Here is a 17,441-nt window from a genome sequence, read left to right as displayed (position 1 = left end):
GTGTTTTTTTTAAATGCAGAATTTATGTTCCTATCATACAAAAACACTTCATTTAGATTCAACACTTTTGCAGAATGAGGCACTCCACATTAACCTAACTTTCTAAGCAAATCCTTTAAATACAGAAACTTAAAAAAAAAGTAACCCGGGGCTTCCCTGGTGGCGCAGTGGTTGAGAGTCCACCTGCCAATGCGGGGGATGCGGGTTCGTGCCCCGGTCCAGGAGGATCCCACATGCCACGGAGCAGCTGGGCCCATGAGCCATTGCCACTGGGCCTGCGCGTCTGGAGCCTGTGCTCCGCAATGGGAGAGGCCACAGCTGTGAGAGGCTCGCGTACGGCAAAAAAAAAAAAAAAAAAAAAAAGTAACCCAACTGAGTAGAAATACACGATACTAGTATCAATGTTTTAAAGTACAGAACTACTTTCAAAAAAATCCTTTTTTAGATGTCTCTTGTCAAAACAGTAATGTCCTTAGGGAATCCTGAAGTATTGTTGACTCTAATGCTCAAGTGTTTTTAACAGTTTTAAATTTTATTATATATATATATATATATATATATATATATATATATATATATATATATTTTAAAATATTTATTTATTTTATCTATCTCGGCTGTGCTGGGTCTCAGTTGTGGCACGTGGATCTTTACTTGCAGCATGGGGGATCTTTTAGTTGCAGCATGCGGGCTCTTTACTTGCGGCATGCATGTGGGATCTAGCTCCCTGACCAGGGATTGAACCCGGGCCCCCTGCACTGGGAGCACAGAGTCCTACCCACTGGACCACCAGGGAAGTCCCTTATTTTATATTTTTAATAGTTTGTTTGTCTACCCCACTTTACTATGAGCTGCCCCTCCTTCAATGCTCTGAATCTGCTACTTTATCTTATGGGTAATTCTAAGAGTATAGTTTTTATGGCAGCTACAGTCCTCCATGCCTGAGAAGTCTTTTCATACTTGAGTTTTGTTTTGTATCTGTTATTATTAACATAATGGCTAGCTTTTATTGAGGACTTACTATGTGTCAGGCGTTATATCAATAAGCATTTTAAACATACTTTTTTTAATTGGGTAAAAATATGTAACATAAAATTGGCCATTTTAACCATTTTTAAATGTACAATTCAGTGGCATTAATTATACTCAAAATGTTGTGCAACCATCACTACTATCTTTCCAAAGCTTCTTCATCACCTCATCCTGAAACTCTACCTATTAAGCAATACCTCTCCATTTCCCTCACTCCCTTAGCTTCTGGTAACCTCTAATTTATAGCTGAATAACATTCCATTGTATATACATATATACACCACATTTTGTTTATCCATTCATCTGTTGGTGGACGCTGAGTTGTCTCCACGTTTTTGCTACTGTGAATAATGCTGCAATGAACCCTGGAGTACAAGTATCTGTTTGAATCTATTTTCAATTCTTTTGGATATGCACCTAGGAGTAGACATGCTGAGTTACATGGTAAATCCATGTTCAAGTTTTTGAGGAACCACCGAACTGTTTTCCACAGCAGCTGCATCATTTTAGACTCCTCCTAGCAATATATGAGGATTCCAATTTTCTCCACATCCTCACGGACATTAGTTTTTTGGGGTTTTGTTTTAAATTACAGCCGTCCTAGTAGGTGAGACACAGTATCTCACTGTGGGTCTGATTTGCATTTTCCTAATGACTAATGATATTAAATATCTTTTCACATGTTTGTTCCCCATTTGTACATCTTCTTTGGAGAAATGTCTGTTCAAGTGCTTTGCCCATTTTTAAACTGAGTTGTCTTTTTGTTGATATTGCTCATGCTTTTGGTGTCAAATGGAAGAATCCACTGCTGAACCTGAGGTCATGAAGGTTTACCCCTATGTTTTCTTCTAAGAGTTTTACGGTTTTAGTTCTTATACTTAGGTCATTGACCCATTTTGAATTAATGTTTGCATATGATGTGAGGTAGGGTCCAACCTCATTCTTTTGCACGTGGAAATCCAGGTGTCTCAGCGCCATTTATTGAAGAGACTATTCTTTCTCCATGGAATGGACTTTGCACCCTTATCTAAAATATAATGGCCATGCAAAGTTTGAATCTCAGAATCAAAAATTAAAATTTTTATCATCTCAGGCCAGGTATTTAGCTCTTTGAGCTTCAGCTTTCACACTTGTAAAACAGAGATAACACTTCAATTTATTTATACGAATTAAAGAGATAATGTATGAAAAACTGTTAGTTCAGTGCTTTGCATATAGTAAGGGCTTCCCCCCAGAGCAGGGTTCTCAAACTCAAATGCTGACAGGCAGGTAATGTAAATCAGTGAAGTGGACACAACAGAATAGTTCACTTTCCACTTGATTATTCTTCCACTTGAAGAATAACAGTTCAAGCCCAGTGATACACTTCAACTTCTCTTGGTCAGGAGACAGCAGAGATTGGTATGAATAGGGACAGCACTCTGAGTAGCCACTAATTTTTGCCTTGCAGTGAAACAGAACCAATGTTTTGGAGGATTCTTCAATTTCTCAAGAGAAGACAAAAATCTGAATTTTTGTATGAGTCAACAATGTTTGAGCCAGTATATGAGCCAATGGTGACACTGTCATGAGAGGTGCCATGAACCTAAGGAATATAATGAATCCATTTCTGGACACCTGGGAGCCAATTTTTAAAAATAAAACAATAATATGAAGGATAAATAACATAGGTCTATACTCCAATGTTTTCATGATCGACCAGTTTTCTCTTCTGCTACAGAGGCTCTCAGACCATGAGTAGGTCCCATATTTCAGGGTCTGAACCTCAATCATGGGGGACCAGACACTGGATGTTCTCAGTGTGTCCACTATGCCCATCCTCTCAGAGACTCACACTGCTCACCTAATCCACACGCCACTGAGGTACTAACCAGAGGTCAATATAATAAATGACACTGGGGAAAAAAAAATCTAATGGCCATAGATGTATGGGTTTATTTCTGGACTCTTAATTCTATTCCATTGGTCTCTATGTCTATCCTTATGCCAGTACCACACTATTTTTTTAAAATTTAATTTTATTTTTTTACACAGAAGGTTCTTATTAGATACCACACTATTTTGATGACTGCAGCTTTGTAGTAAATTTTGAAATCAGGACATATGAGTCCTCCAACTTTGTCCTTCTCCCTCAAGATTGTTTCGGCTATTTGTGACACCCTGCAATTCTATACGAACTTGGACATTGACTTTTCCATTTCTGCAAAGTCTACTGGAATTTGACTGAACCCATAGCTCACTTTGAGTAGTACTGACATCTTAATATTAAGCCTTCCAATCCATGAACATAGAATGTCTTTCCACTTATTTAGGTTTTAATTTCTTTCAGCAGTATTTTAGATATATACCTATAGTTTTCATTGTACAAGTCTTTCACCTCCTTGATTTAATTTATTCCTAAGTATTTTATTCTTTTAGATGTTATTTTATGGAATTACTTTCTTAATTTCCTTTTCAGATTGTTCATTGCTGGTTGTTAGTAAGTGTTTTAGAGGCATTAGTTCATTTAATTCTCGTAACAACACTATGAGGTAGATACTATTATCATCTCCATTTTAAAGACAAAGAATTTTAAGATTAAGAGGTTAAAAATGTTGCCCAAGGTCACGGAAAGAAATGAAACTTGACTCTTATAACCATTTTATAGGGTTTTCCCAACCAGGAATCTGGCTCCAGATAAACATACAATATTACTATAAGAAAACCTTGACTAAAAAGTATATAATAGTCTTTTCAGTCATTTCATATTCATGACACCATTTGATTCTCACAATGAGAGATGTAACAGGGACTCTTGGCAGGCAACTGTTAACCTCGTTTTCCTCATGAAGAACAAAGCACTGAACCAAATGACTTGCCTCTTAAGTGTTCGGCACAAATTAATGTTCACCCAGGAACCTTTTAGATGCTGATCCAATGCTGCCACCCTCTACCTCCTCCCCACAACATTCTGACTTAATGTGCTGTATGGCCCAGAAACTGGTATTTTTAAAAGCTTGTCAAATTACTCTGAAGTGCAGCTGAATATGAGAACAAATGAATTAGAGCAAGCGTGGAACCCAGCTTTCGCTAAGTGAATTATAAGTGATAATGAGCTTAACTGCTGGTAAATTCAGTAAGGTGGCAAGCTCACTAAGGTTGACAGCCCCTGTTTCTTATCCTTGCATGCCTTGCATTATTAGCACTCAATTCTAGCTCCCAAACAACTGATCAAATCTCAAACATTCTAATGAAATAGATCAACTCGCTATCTTTGTATGACACAACTACCTGCCAGTTATGATTTTAAATAATTCTGCAGAATATAACCTCCAAAGATGTTATGTAACCAAAGAAGAGTGATGACCAAATAAACTTACTAGCAATATTCAACCATAAATACAAGACAGCGGTATAAACTACTTTAAAAATACCAGATAACAGGGGTCGGCAAACTTTTTCTTAAGAAAAGAGTCCAAGAGTAAAGTATTTTAGGATTTTTAGGCCAAGAAGAAAATTAAGATGACTATGTAACAGAAAGAAAACAAGTCTTCACAAATGTTTTATCCATGAAATTCGAAAGTATCATTTTTTTGTGACACAGATCTACTAAGGACAGTGGAATTCTTTTTTAGGGAGAATAACATTTCACTTCATTTAACTAGGGTTCAGTATCCCCTATCAAAGAAGATAATGTTAATACTGTTCTTCTGGTAATGCTGATCTGTAATGAGATTTTTACATACTCCATCTCTGAAAATATCTTTCCACACAGATGGATTTTATGTGTAGCACCTGAAATACTGGAGAGTTACAACTGCATCACTGTGATATGTAGTGCACTGAACAGCATATAAAGCGATGAGAGCACCACATACAAACTCTCTGCAACTCCTTGATTCTGCTGCTGTAACACAAAAACAGCCCAAGAAAAACAGTGAACAAACGGATGTGGCTGTGTTCCAGTAAAACTTTATTTATGGACACTGAAATTTGAATCTCATGTAATTTTCACGTCACAAAATATTATTCTTCTTTTGATTTTTCTCCACAAACATTTAAAAACATAAAAACCACATTTAGCTCATGGGCTGTACAAAGCCAGGCAATAGGCCGAATTTAGCCCATGGATGACTATAGTTTGCCAACCCCCGCTAGATGACACTGAAACTGACCTTACAAGTTTCCTACTTTCTGAAAACCAAATGGATTTGATCAATGAATGGTGTCTTGTATTTTCAGAAAGAAGGATTCCACTAAAATTTGTTCACAATATATTATATTATATATAATATAATAATATAATTAACAGCAAAACTACTGATACCTTACAAAGCTCACTAAAAAGGTTTACACAACTGTCATAAAGAGAACATTCAATTTTAAAAAATGAAAACATCAGTATGTTAAGCTATTAGTTCAAAGATACAGCCCATTTCATAATAGCTTTTTAAAATGAGAAAAATACAGAATTTTAAAATATCTAATGAACTAAACAATAACCACGTGTAGAGACTTGACTGTGAACAGGGACATGTGCGTAACTTCTCAGGCTTCAATATTAACTCTTCATAGGAAACGTGTCAATTACACCAACCACTTTATGGTATTTCTATTCATACATTTCCCTTTACAATTCTAAACTTGAGTCTAACATACAAAATACATTAATTACTATTTTTTGAGACCAAATCTAAAGCTACATCTTAGCTTTTCCAGTAGAGAGGACTTATCACTGAGCAGGTTAACAACAGTAACATATGGGACTAAATTTTATCCCCAGTCATCACGCAATAATTTTGCACTATAAACTGGAGTATGTTTTATCACTCGATTGGATCCAAAGAGTTCAACTAACCCTGTTTTGACAACCAAAATCTCACCTCTAATGAAAGGCCAAGTAAATGAGATTGGTAATGAAATCTTTCCAGATCTCCACTAAGAACTTCTCCCCGATCAACTTGCCAAACCCCCTCTCTCTACTAGCAGAATATGAATTTTGAAAGGTAGGGTACATGTCATTTATGAATCCAATATCTCCCCCAGTATATTTCAAAGTGCTCTGACTATGGGTCATGCTCAATAAATGAGTGTGGACCTGCAATGAGCTGACAGAATCACCAGTCAGAGAAACGAAAACATGTAGGTTAATCATCCTTACGGTTCAGGCTCCACTGTGACAAGAGGCATATCTCTTCTCAGTAAAAATCGGTTCTCGGGCACTGGAGGAATCTCTTCTGGGCGCACCACAGGCTTTTCCCTTTTAGCATTTGAATCGATACACCTTTTTTCATTGGTATCACTCCTCTCAGAGTGACTTAGAGAGAACAAATCGAATCACCAATTAAGATGTGTAATGTCTGCATTTTATAATAATATTAAATAATATAATATAATAATATAATTAACAGCAAAACTACTGATACCTTACAAAGCTCACTAAAAAGGTTTACACAACTGTCATAAAGAGAACATATAAAACATCAGTGCAGTGAAAAAGCCACAGCACTAAAATTCTGGTAAGAATTGCCAAATGATCCTTTTTTCTTTCAGGGATTATTTTCACCCGCAAACGCGTAAATCTTTGATATGAAACATCTGTGCTACCCTTGATTTGCTAGATTTCAATTTGAAGTCCACAAAATGCTATCCTTTTCAACAACAGGTAACAAAGCTAAGTTTACAGAATCACACACACTTTCCCCATTCCAGGGTGTTTGTTTTTTAGGTAAGACTACCTTGGTGTTTCGCACTTACCCTTTTGGGCTTATTATATGTTTATTCCTTGGCTCTTCTGAACTGCTTGCTTCCTTTCGTCTCTTTTTAGAATGTTTAACTTTTGGCCTCCTCTTATGTTTCCTTCTTCTGCTTCTCTCATGTTCAATTTCACTTTCTGAGGATGATTCTGAAGAGGAAGAGGAATTGGAAGAGGAATCCGAGACTTCTGAATGAGTTGGTTTCTTCCTTTTTTTCTCAAAAACTTTAAAGAAATATTAACAAAAATATTAGTACTGGATTTCAGTGCCTATGTTTCAGAGTAAAAAACATGATTACCAAGTATTGTAAAACATGTTTTGTATAAAGAAAACTAAAAACAAAATTTATTTATTCTTTCTTTAATTTTAATTTTTTTTAACATCTTTATTAGAGTATAATTGCTTTACAATGAATGGTGTGTCAGTTTCTGCTTTATAACAAAGTGAATCAGTTATACATATACACATGTCCCCATATCTCTTCCCTCTTGCATCTCCCTCCCTCCCACTCTCCCTATCCCACCCCTCTACGTGGTCACAAAGCATGGAGCTGATCTCCCTGTGCCATGCGGCTGCTTCCCACTAGCTATCTATTTTACGTAAAAACAAAATTTAAATAAACTTTTTTTTTTCAAGTTGATAATACAATTTGCTGGTGAGATTGTAAGGTAACAAAGCCCTCATGAAGTCTATATTCTAGTTGGGTCAGAGAAGAAAATAAGCAACTACATAATATGACAAATGATAAAAGCTAAAAGAAGGGGGAAGTAAAGGCAGGGTAAAGGGAACAGGGAAAGTCGAGGTAATTTAAGATAACATTTGAGCAGAGACCTGAAGGAAGTGAGGGAGGGGGTCATGCATGTATCTGAACGAAGAGTATTCCAGAGAGAAGGAACAGCCAGCACAAAGTCCCTGAATGCTTGGCATGTCTGAATAAAGGTCAACGTGGCTGGCAAGACAATGAATGAGGGGAAAGAGAGATTAGAGAAACAGCAGAAAGCCAGAATCCCTTACAGACCATTGTAAAGACTTCAGCTTTGGCTGATGGAGAAGAAGCCCTTGGAGAAGATGGCTCTGGTTGCTGCTGAGGACTGTAGAGGGTCAAGAGTGTAAGCAAGGAGACCAGTCAGGAAACTATCATTGCTGAGAAAAGATTACAGAGGAGCAAGGACAGAGGCAAAGTGAACAGTAATGAGGCTATTGCTATCTTGGAAAAGATACCTGGGTTTGGACCACACTGACAGCAGGGGAAGTAAAAAGAAGAGGTCAGATTTGAAAAGATTCCCTGACGGGTTGGATACAGGGTATGATATAGAGGCATCAGGGCTATTGCTATACTACTCGTAGGAATTCCTTCCACTATTGACATCTAGGAGGTATCTTTAAGTTACGGTCTTCAACATGTGTTACCTGCATCCTAGCTCCCTCTACCCCCAAAACACTCTTACCATCTTTTGTTGACTTCGTGGCAAGCACCCCACAGTCAATAACTCGCACATCTGCATAAGGTCTACTTGCAGCATCAGTTTTCAGATTTTCAATTTGTTCGATTACTTCAAAACCGGAAATAACTAGTCCAAAGACAACATGCACCCTGTTGCAACACAAATTCAAGAAAAAATTGTTTTGACGATAATTAAGCCATGAGCAGTAATCAAGACAACTGTTATCAATGACATATCCACAGAACTGAAAATAAGAGCGAAGTGTTTGATGTATGAAGCAACTAGAAGGGAATTAGAACTTCTGCTTCATAAAAGGAAAAAAAAAAATCTCAAACTGGGCCTTAGTTTTCTGCCTTAAAAACAATGGTTCTTAACTATTTTATAGTAAAGAGTCTGATAACAATCAGATTGCACTTGATACTCAGAAACCATCCTTACAGGGTCACTCAAGAGCGCATGCCTGAGAAGTTCCCCCATAAGCCCACGCAAAGGCCCCTTCAGTGACATGAGAGGTCTCAAGACTACTGCCCTGTGATCCTTAGGAAGAGCTCGGCTATGAGAGATTAACCCAGAGATCAAGAGCGCCCCCTTGAGGGTTCACCCACGGTCTAATCTGTCTTGGATTGGCCACCCAAACACCTCTCCAAGATAAAAAGAACGTAACTCTTACCCATCCAGGTGTGGAGCAGGTTTTGTGGTACTGTGTAACAAACATCAACATAAAGAAGATGGCAAAAACCAGGTGTTCAGGTGAACAGAGCAGAAGGGTTTAAACCACAGCATGTAGAGGACAAAGAGGTAAAGATAAAAAGATAGGGGAAAAAGTTAAACATGATACACACCTGAACTTAATAAGCTTAAAACAGCAACAGTAGTCATTTTACTGATTTAAAAAAAAACCCTCAAGATTATAATGAATTACAAACTCATGTCTCTCTCCAACATGAAGACTAAATATGTATACATATATGTGATATAGGTTTGAAATATACAGCATAAATATACATTAAAATTAAAGTTATTCTCAAATCCAAAACAACGACAACAACAAAAACAAACTCAAAATTTATCAAGATAATTAAACAAGAATAAAAAACACCTAGCCATTTACTTATGGAAAGAAGTGTGATCAACACTTAACACTTGCCCCACATACTTAAATGAATTTTTCTATTCATACTTAAATGAATTTTTCTATTTATTATTTTTCATACTGAGTCAGTCTGCATCTTTTAGGCAGGCAGATGGAGGTAGGCCCCAGGAGTCCTGTTTTCAGAACTTCCTGCCCCTCTTCCTTCACCTAAGGTGACCCTCTGCCACTCACAGCAACTCTGAAAATGCAATAGGGAGCAGACCTTCAATCTGCCAACACTCTGACAGCAAACTAAGTAATCATGGCATTATAGACTCTTTTAATTTCCATGGCCCAGAAAACACCCAACCGGCTGCTTCTATAGTCACAAACTGGCAGTCACTCTTGGGAAGTCTTATGGGGTATATTTGGTTAAGATGTTTTGAACCCAAGCTAGTTTTCCCATAACACTTTCACAGATCTTCAGACTACGTGAATTACAGTGGGAAAAAATTCAAAAGCAGATAACTAGACTCAGAAGTATCTATCACAAACATCTTAGTTTATAAGAAAGAGAAATAGTATTTGAGAGAAAGGTCACTGGATTATCAGGCCATGTTAAGGCAGTCAATTGTACTAGAAGCTCCCTTACCAATTTTTATACTCATTTTAAGGCAATTCTAAGAAACATATGTCAGTAAAACACAATTTTAACCTTCACAACAATGCTAAAAATCATTATTCTACCAGGAAATGTAACACTTATACTTACATTAAGAATATTCAGTTCTGTAAAAGCACTACAGAATTTAGTTTTAAAAAATTAAAATATCAACTCAAGAAGTGCCAGAATTTTAAAGGGAATCTTGAGTTTTAAAACCACTAGTCTCAAATTTTCCTTAGAAGGTTGAGAAGTGGTAGTTTAAGCCAATGTAACAATAAAAATAGGCAGAAGAAAGAAAGAAGAAAAAGAAAATCTCGTGAACTGGTGAGTCACTGATGCTCAAATCATGAAACTAGCATCCCGAAATTACCTTGGACAAGAACTTTAAGATAGAATTGTGCTTCCCATAATTAAAAAACTTTACCAAGCACAGTAAAGATAGTAAGAAATTAGTACATACGCTAGACAGTGATTCCACTGTATGAAAGATGGAAAGAGGTAAAAACTTTCAAGGTAAAAATGTTCTTCAACATAAGGGATCAGTCTCAAACATGCAGTAGTGAAAACAATGATTTATTGATTAGATATATTCCTCTTCCTTGGTCCTTTCTCTCACAATTCTCAGATATTCTGGTAATGGGGAAAAGTCTACAGGTCATCTTAAAACACAAACAACCCAATTCAATCTGCATCCTGGCTAACAGGAGTGCTATGAAAACCACCTTAGAGCAAACCTTTGGAGCAAACAGTGAGATTAAAACATCTGAGCTAACTGCAGTGATGCAGCAACATAATACTTGAAACTCAATTTGAGGATAGAACCTTTATGGACAGACTCAAGTTTTGTTTTTAATTCAAATGAAAACTGAAGACAAACTTGGTCCTTTAGTGCAGTAGTGAAGAAAACAAATGAAGACAAGAGCAATTCTTTCAAGGACAAATTTCAACTGGCCGACTGGTGGGAATAATTAAGTCCATTACTCGCATCTGCAATTCAGGATGCAGAAGTACAAATTTATGCTTTACTTGGGTTAGACTACGTAATAAGAATACTGAAAGTATCTTAACAAAAGCCCCCTGGGGTTCTCAGTCCACACTCTAAGAGCAGAAATTCCAATGTAAAGCAAGCTTGCTGGCACTGGGCTGATGGGCAGGGGGAAATGATATGCTCGGTCCAAGCCATTCAATTCTACTAAAATGGGCAAAGAGATCTCATCCCACCAACTCTTAATTGTATTGATGTTTCAAAACTACACCAGGCAGTGGTAACATATTCTTAGTAAGTTAAGACCGTAAGGCCAGAGACGATCATAAATATGTAAGTTTAAACATGCTTATGAAGACATACCTAAAGGAGAAACAACCGCAAGAACATTTCAAATTAGAAAAGCTTTCAATATTTTCACATTTCCATTTTCTCCCGTCACTCAAACACTGATTTTCTAGTTTCCCTCACCTATGAATCTGCTTTAGAAATATATGCACAAGGGTTCATTTAAACCTTGTAAATCTTAGAAACTGAAAAGTGTCACTGTTACTCCAAAAAACAATCTATATATATATTTTTTACCATTATTAAAGCAGCTTTAGGCCTTACACAGAAATTAACAGTTCTGTACTGAAATGAGATCTGAACCATTATATACAATATAACCCACCCCCCCAAGATGTGTGGGAACTTGGTGGTAACAAGCCACTGGAATTAAAATTATACTTCCCAGGATTAACCGTGAACAAAAACACACTTGTTTTACAGGTACTGCTGCCACAGATCAAGCAGAAAGGTTTTTTTCTTAAAATGGTTCAATGCACATAACAATAGGATTAAAGAGATAAAGGCAAAGAAAGAAAAAGAGAGAGCCTTAGAGTAATGAGACATTACCTTTGGAGCGCACGGTGTAACACTCTTTCTGTAAATTTTACACAAAAATGGCAAGAAATAAATTGTAATACACTTTTAAGACAAGACTGAATCTATGTTTTAATATCAATATAACTTTGAAATTAAATACTTTCACGTTTTATGCAAAGCAAGAAAGCTTTTTAAAAAGGAGGGCTCTAAATTTTCTTTCACATAGGGTATGTATGTAGAGATGAATTATGTTTAAGAAAAGCATTGTGGTTGAAGTGGGAATCTGCTCAGGTCCCTAATATTGAAACAGCAGAGTGTGAATAATAGCTAGAAACAAAACATTATATATCGCTTTACAAATCACAGAAACCGGCTAAGTCATCAACTAACATCCTTCTCAAAAAGAGAATAATGTATCCTGAATACATACATAAATAAAACATCGGAATGCCCAGGAGCAGTTACTAGCAGTACAAATCAAAAATTTCAATGGAAAGAACTGAGTTAAGAGACTTAAAACAAAATTTCAGGGAACTTTTTTTTACTAATTCACTTCAAACAATTAAAGTACCTTTCATGTTTCTACATTTGAAAGCTTTTTTGGTCACACATCAAAACAGATTACCATCAGGAGTTAATGACCAAATGTTTAGACTGTAGTTTCTGTTCACTGCCATTACATACGCTTATAGTCGTTAAGGAACTGAAGATAATAATAATAATAAACTAGTAAAAAAGCATACCTAGAATTTTAAGGAGCTTCTCAAAGGATAAGTATAAGAAAAAGTATGCTGTCAAATCTTGGCCACAGGACTTTCTTTTCCTGTCTAATCTGATTTCCTCCATTATGAAAAATTCTTGTTCAGTGAATACACACTGTCTGACCAACTTTAATTTGATTAAACTTTAAACATATCTGTTACTATTCAGACCAAAACCTGTATTACATACAGTGGACAAAATTCTTTATAGGGGTTTTGGATATATTAAATCTTGAAATATTTAAAAATAGCTTTAATTTCTTATAAACGCATTGATACGTGAATTACTGTCCAAAAAAATGTTTCAAATAATGTGGTGTTTCCAAAGAATGTTGTGAAAAAAAAAAAAAAAGGTGACTCTAGTTGTAAAGTAGTATGAGAGAAGGAAACAAAGACAACCTATTTCTGTCTTAAGCAGGCTTTAACATGCAATTTTTCCCTTCAACTCCTGAAACTATCACACCTGTAAGAGGCACCAAATTGTACAGAGTGACAAAGCTCATGTAAGGGCAATGGAAACTAACCAAGCCACATTACACTGCTCTACCTACTGTTCCATAAGTCACCAAAATAAAACAGCTTTAAAACATTCAGCACTAACATTAACACAATACACACCAAACACCATGAGATACCTTCCAGGTTGCTAACACGAATGTCACACAAACACTAAGTAATATTAAGATTGGATGTTAGGGATGACACTTGATATCCAGAGACAATGGATTATGGGGTAAGTGTCGTGAAATCTGTTCATGAAAAAATCTTGAAATTAACATATGGAGGTATTACCCCCCAAAAAGGAAGGAAAAAAGCCAGAACTTCTCAGGTTATTAACACTTACTAGCATTTCTTCTCACACAAATGCATGAATATGTGGAGGGAAAAAGATTTCTACCCCAAATCTACTTTTGCTACCCAAAAATATCAATATAGCTTTATAAAACCCTTAAAACCAAACCACCCCTCAACTACCCTTGCTCTGCTACTCTGAAACAATCAGCACTTCTCTCCCATTCAGGTAAGTAGCCATTCTTAAATGACATAGAATATATCCCGGAACTTATGTTTTCCTCCCACAGTCCTATTTATGACTGTTAAAATTCAACACACACTTTTTGTTTAAAGTTCAAAGTTTGACTTTTCGACATTATCTTATTTTCTTGTATTTTTATAATTATCATGACCACTGACAGTGGCCAACGACAAAGCCTGTTCTCCAAGGCTCTGTGGGTCTTTTCATCCCCTGGTTGTGATATGAGGCCTGCATAGACTAAGCCAAGGGAGATGAGAGCAATCGCCACTCCAACATGTTCTAACAGCAGCTGATGAAGAGACTGCAGCCGATTTAGGCAAGATGAGCCAGAGTTTCTTTGCAGCACCTTTCAGACTGATGAAAATTAAGCAATTACAACTATTTCCTTTAGGAGAGACAATATTTGCATATAAATCATTCCACATATTCAGAAACTTAGGATCAACCTACAAAACACTTTCTTCCTTTTATGTCTGCATTTTCACACCAAAATGTTTACTTTATATTTGAAAGTGGGGTAGATACTTTACAAACAGAAAAGGAAAAACAAAACTAACTCAAGGTATATAGTTAAGTAAGACTACATACAAGGCTTCCTGATAGCTAGGTTAGTGCTCTAACCCAGGAGAATAGTTATTTAATACAAAGCTATAAATCACCTAACTAATCTTTTTAATGACTACTTTATGCAATATCTTATTTATCCTTCTGATGAATGAAAATAAAGACAATGAAAATCAGAGTCAGAATTAATAGACTGTCATGACTGACAGCTAAAGGAAAAGAAAAATGCTTTCCTATGTGTCATATTATTCTCCAGCAATGCTTGAGGTGTCTAAAACTTACTAAAATTAAAAAAAAATTCAGGGGAATCCCCCAATGGTCCAGTGGTTAGGACTCTGTGCTCTCACTGCCAAGGACGCGGGTTCAATCCCTGGTCAGGGAGCTAAGACCCTACAAGCCACGCAGCGAGGTAAATAAAATAAAATAAAATAAAGTAAAATTAAATTAAATAAATAAATAAATTCAGAGCAGACCGGTCAATAAACCTATGTAGCTTACAGTGTGCAGCATTCTCTTTCTAGCTACCAATTTCTTTAGAATTATGAGTAAAACTCCTATAACCTGGGCTGCATGTCTTTTCTTCCTTACTCACCATTATCTATAGAACAAAGGATCTCTAAATTCTTTTCTAGACTAAAACTTTGTAATCCTATAGCTTTTACTGTGGCTTCTTCCTAGTCTTTGGCCTAAAAAATAAATAGTAATAAAAAGGACTCAGTTAACCTGGTTACTACTCTGGTCCCAGTTCTTTGAATTCCTTCAAAAATAGCTCAGCATGAACAAACCATTACTTCCTCAGTGATTCATGGGAATAGTGCCATGTTTCACTTCTTTCACGTTTCTTGAGAAGTACTATTCCAAAAACAGTTAGTTTTCTTCTATTTAGGCCCCTAAAAGCAAAATCACTATGACTAATATAGTAGTAGACATAAGTAGTTACTGCAAAAATTACCAATAGCTTTATAGAAGATAATCTGGTTTTTATCACACACATAATTTTTCCACCCAAAGAAAGCAATATATACAAAAATATGTTTAATAAGATGATGTATATGTCTTAGGAAGGGGAGGTTTTAAATGTCTTAAGTAATGAAGACAATAGTTATTGCACAAAGCACAATAGTTATTCTTGAGCACAATAGTTATTGCTCAAGAATTCTTGAGAAACGTTTTGCTCAAGTACCCACACTAACTGCATCAAATTTACTCCTTGGAATTACAAGGTAACAGATTTATAGCATAAACTACAAATACAATTTTGCAAGGATATGTTAAAAGTCCTTATTAAGCCTATAAAACTGGAACTATAAAGGCAGTTCTTGGCATTTTATGATCCATTCTCACACTACCCTTTCTTTTTCAGACTGCAGAACTGCTGCTCAAGGTGCCACAGGAAGAGCTGTGAGAGGAGGATGAAACGCAGGAGCCACCCCTGGGAAGCCATCAGACAGCTCAGTGACCATCAACCCTCGGGACCTCAACTTTTAGAGCGATTATCTGTGGTCATCTATACAATCTGAAGATAGTACATTACACTTTTTTACTACTTCCAATTCCAAAAGGATTTGGGCTTGTAAGACATAGACTTTCAAAGATATTTCTTTCATGGGCCACCATCTCCATTTTACCTATCCCTTCTATAAAAGCAAAGAAACATTTTGTTTAGCAAAGTGAACATTAGTTTTATTTTATCCTGCAACCCCTGAGGAATTGGTACTTTTAGCTCACATAAAAAAAAGCACATGCGTAAAAACTTCTTAAAAAAAAAAGAGAGAGAGAGAAGGATTTTTTGTGAGTGCAAAAACGTTTACTTCCAAGATTGCTTTTAACTGAAAACTCATTTCCAGAGGTAAATGTCAAACTAAAAGTAGAAAATTTTCTTTCAATCACAAGTTCACAGTGATTTTAGTGCCATCTACAATCAGTTAATTATGAAAACAAGGTTAAAAAATTTAATACTAATTTACAGATGTTAAAATTTTAATTTGGTATTCCTTGTCAAAAAATAGTCTAATGTAAAATTAAGCTACGTAGAAAACAGACATGGCTTTAATTTTATTTGATACTAAACATTTCTAGAAAAGACTTAAGCAAGTACTAAACAACATAAAAACGAGATACTCTAAATTTTTTGAAGAGAGAATTTCATATACTGGATTTTAACTAATGTATGTAGGTGCACGGGTTTTAACGCTAACATTTTCTAAATAAGCTAATTCGTATATAACAATGGGAAGAAGCTGCTGCTACCTGATAAATACAAATTTAAATGTACTGATATAAAAAAGGAAATCTAAAAGAAACTTTAGAGCCCTCAGATGGTAGCTTTTTGACCAATGAATCATTAGTTTATCATGTTCACAGTTCAGATAAGCTTAAAAATGGAAATGGGAAACCTCAATCAAAGAGTAAACAGCTTCTACATCAAGTTTTTCAAAATATTTCCCCCTACTTTTTTTTTGGCCCTCAAGGAGGTTAAAAATTGAAAAATACTCTAGTAAAGTAGTGTAATAACTAATACTCTATGGGATCAAAACAAGATACAGGAATAACTGTTTTAGGCCTTCCTTTTTTCCTGCACAACTCCAAGCATTATCATCTTCTATCAGCTTTCCATTTTTAGGACATTCTTAGGAACAGAATGCCCCTTATCTGAACTTTATCAGATCATGTTGGAATCTATTTTTCACACAAACTTAAAGTGTGAGATTTATTTTATATGAATAATTTACTCCTTTAAAGACAGGGAAGCGCCATTCATACTCATCCATTCAGAAAGATGACAAAATTTTTTTCCGGTAAACCATGGAAAAATATTTCTCCAATATACATAGCATAACTGCAGAGATTTACTTCCAATCAAAAGCATTAAACTCCATGCTAGCCAATTATCTTTCATATCTTATATCATGGGATTATAATAAAAATAGGTTTTGAAGTAGCTTTAGATAAGAATATAACTAAAAGCATGCCAAAAGTCTTTCAGATGAGAAATAAGTAAGGCTTTGGTTGTGTATACATGTACACGTAAAGGTGTTTGTTTTTTAAATATCAAATTCAGCATTCTGAAGTTTTCTAAGTGATAATATCATAAACTTTGGTGGAAATGATAGCAACATTGGGTTAATTCAATTACACATAGAGATCTCACAAAGTTTAAGATTGTTAACAATGCTGGCTGAACACCAAATCTTTTATCTCTATACAATGTCAGAAAACAATGGCACCTCTCTCAAACTGGTTCAAAGAACAACAGTTAGAGAAAAAGCAACCATACTAT

The 17,441-nt window shown here is 35.7% G+C and overlaps 1 protein-coding gene across 7 annotated transcripts in view; it reads right to left on the bottom strand.

The window, feature by feature from the left end:
- The window catches only part of NKTR (natural killer cell triggering receptor), a 49,922-nt gene that overhangs the window by 13,920 nt on the left and 18,561 nt on the right, over positions 1–17,441 (bottom strand). For 4 of the 7 annotated variants that reach the window (XM_081246391.1, XM_081246392.1, XM_081246393.1 and 1 more), the window contains 4 exons: positions 8,883–8,912; positions 8,216–8,361; positions 6,769–6,991; positions 6,173–6,328 (listed from right to left, as the gene is read on the bottom strand). In XM_081246391.1, coding sequence (XP_081102517.1) covers positions 6,173–6,328; positions 6,769–6,991; positions 8,216–8,361; positions 8,883–8,912 — 555 coding nt within the window. Of the gene's footprint in view, positions 1–6,172; positions 6,329–6,768; positions 6,992–8,215; positions 8,362–8,882; positions 8,913–11,830; positions 11,859–17,441 lie in introns of those variants that run through there. The other 3 variants (XM_081246396.1, XM_081246394.1, XM_081246397.1) reach the window with 3 other exon arrangements.

The sequence above is a fragment of the Mesoplodon bidens genome (assembly GCF_964165515.1).
Source record: "Mesoplodon bidens genome assembly, chromosome: 10".
NCBI classification, from domain to species: domain Eukaryota; kingdom Metazoa; phylum Chordata; class Mammalia; order Artiodactyla; family Ziphiidae; genus Mesoplodon; species Mesoplodon bidens.
This window is presented reverse-complemented; position numbering and strand designations above follow the sequence as displayed.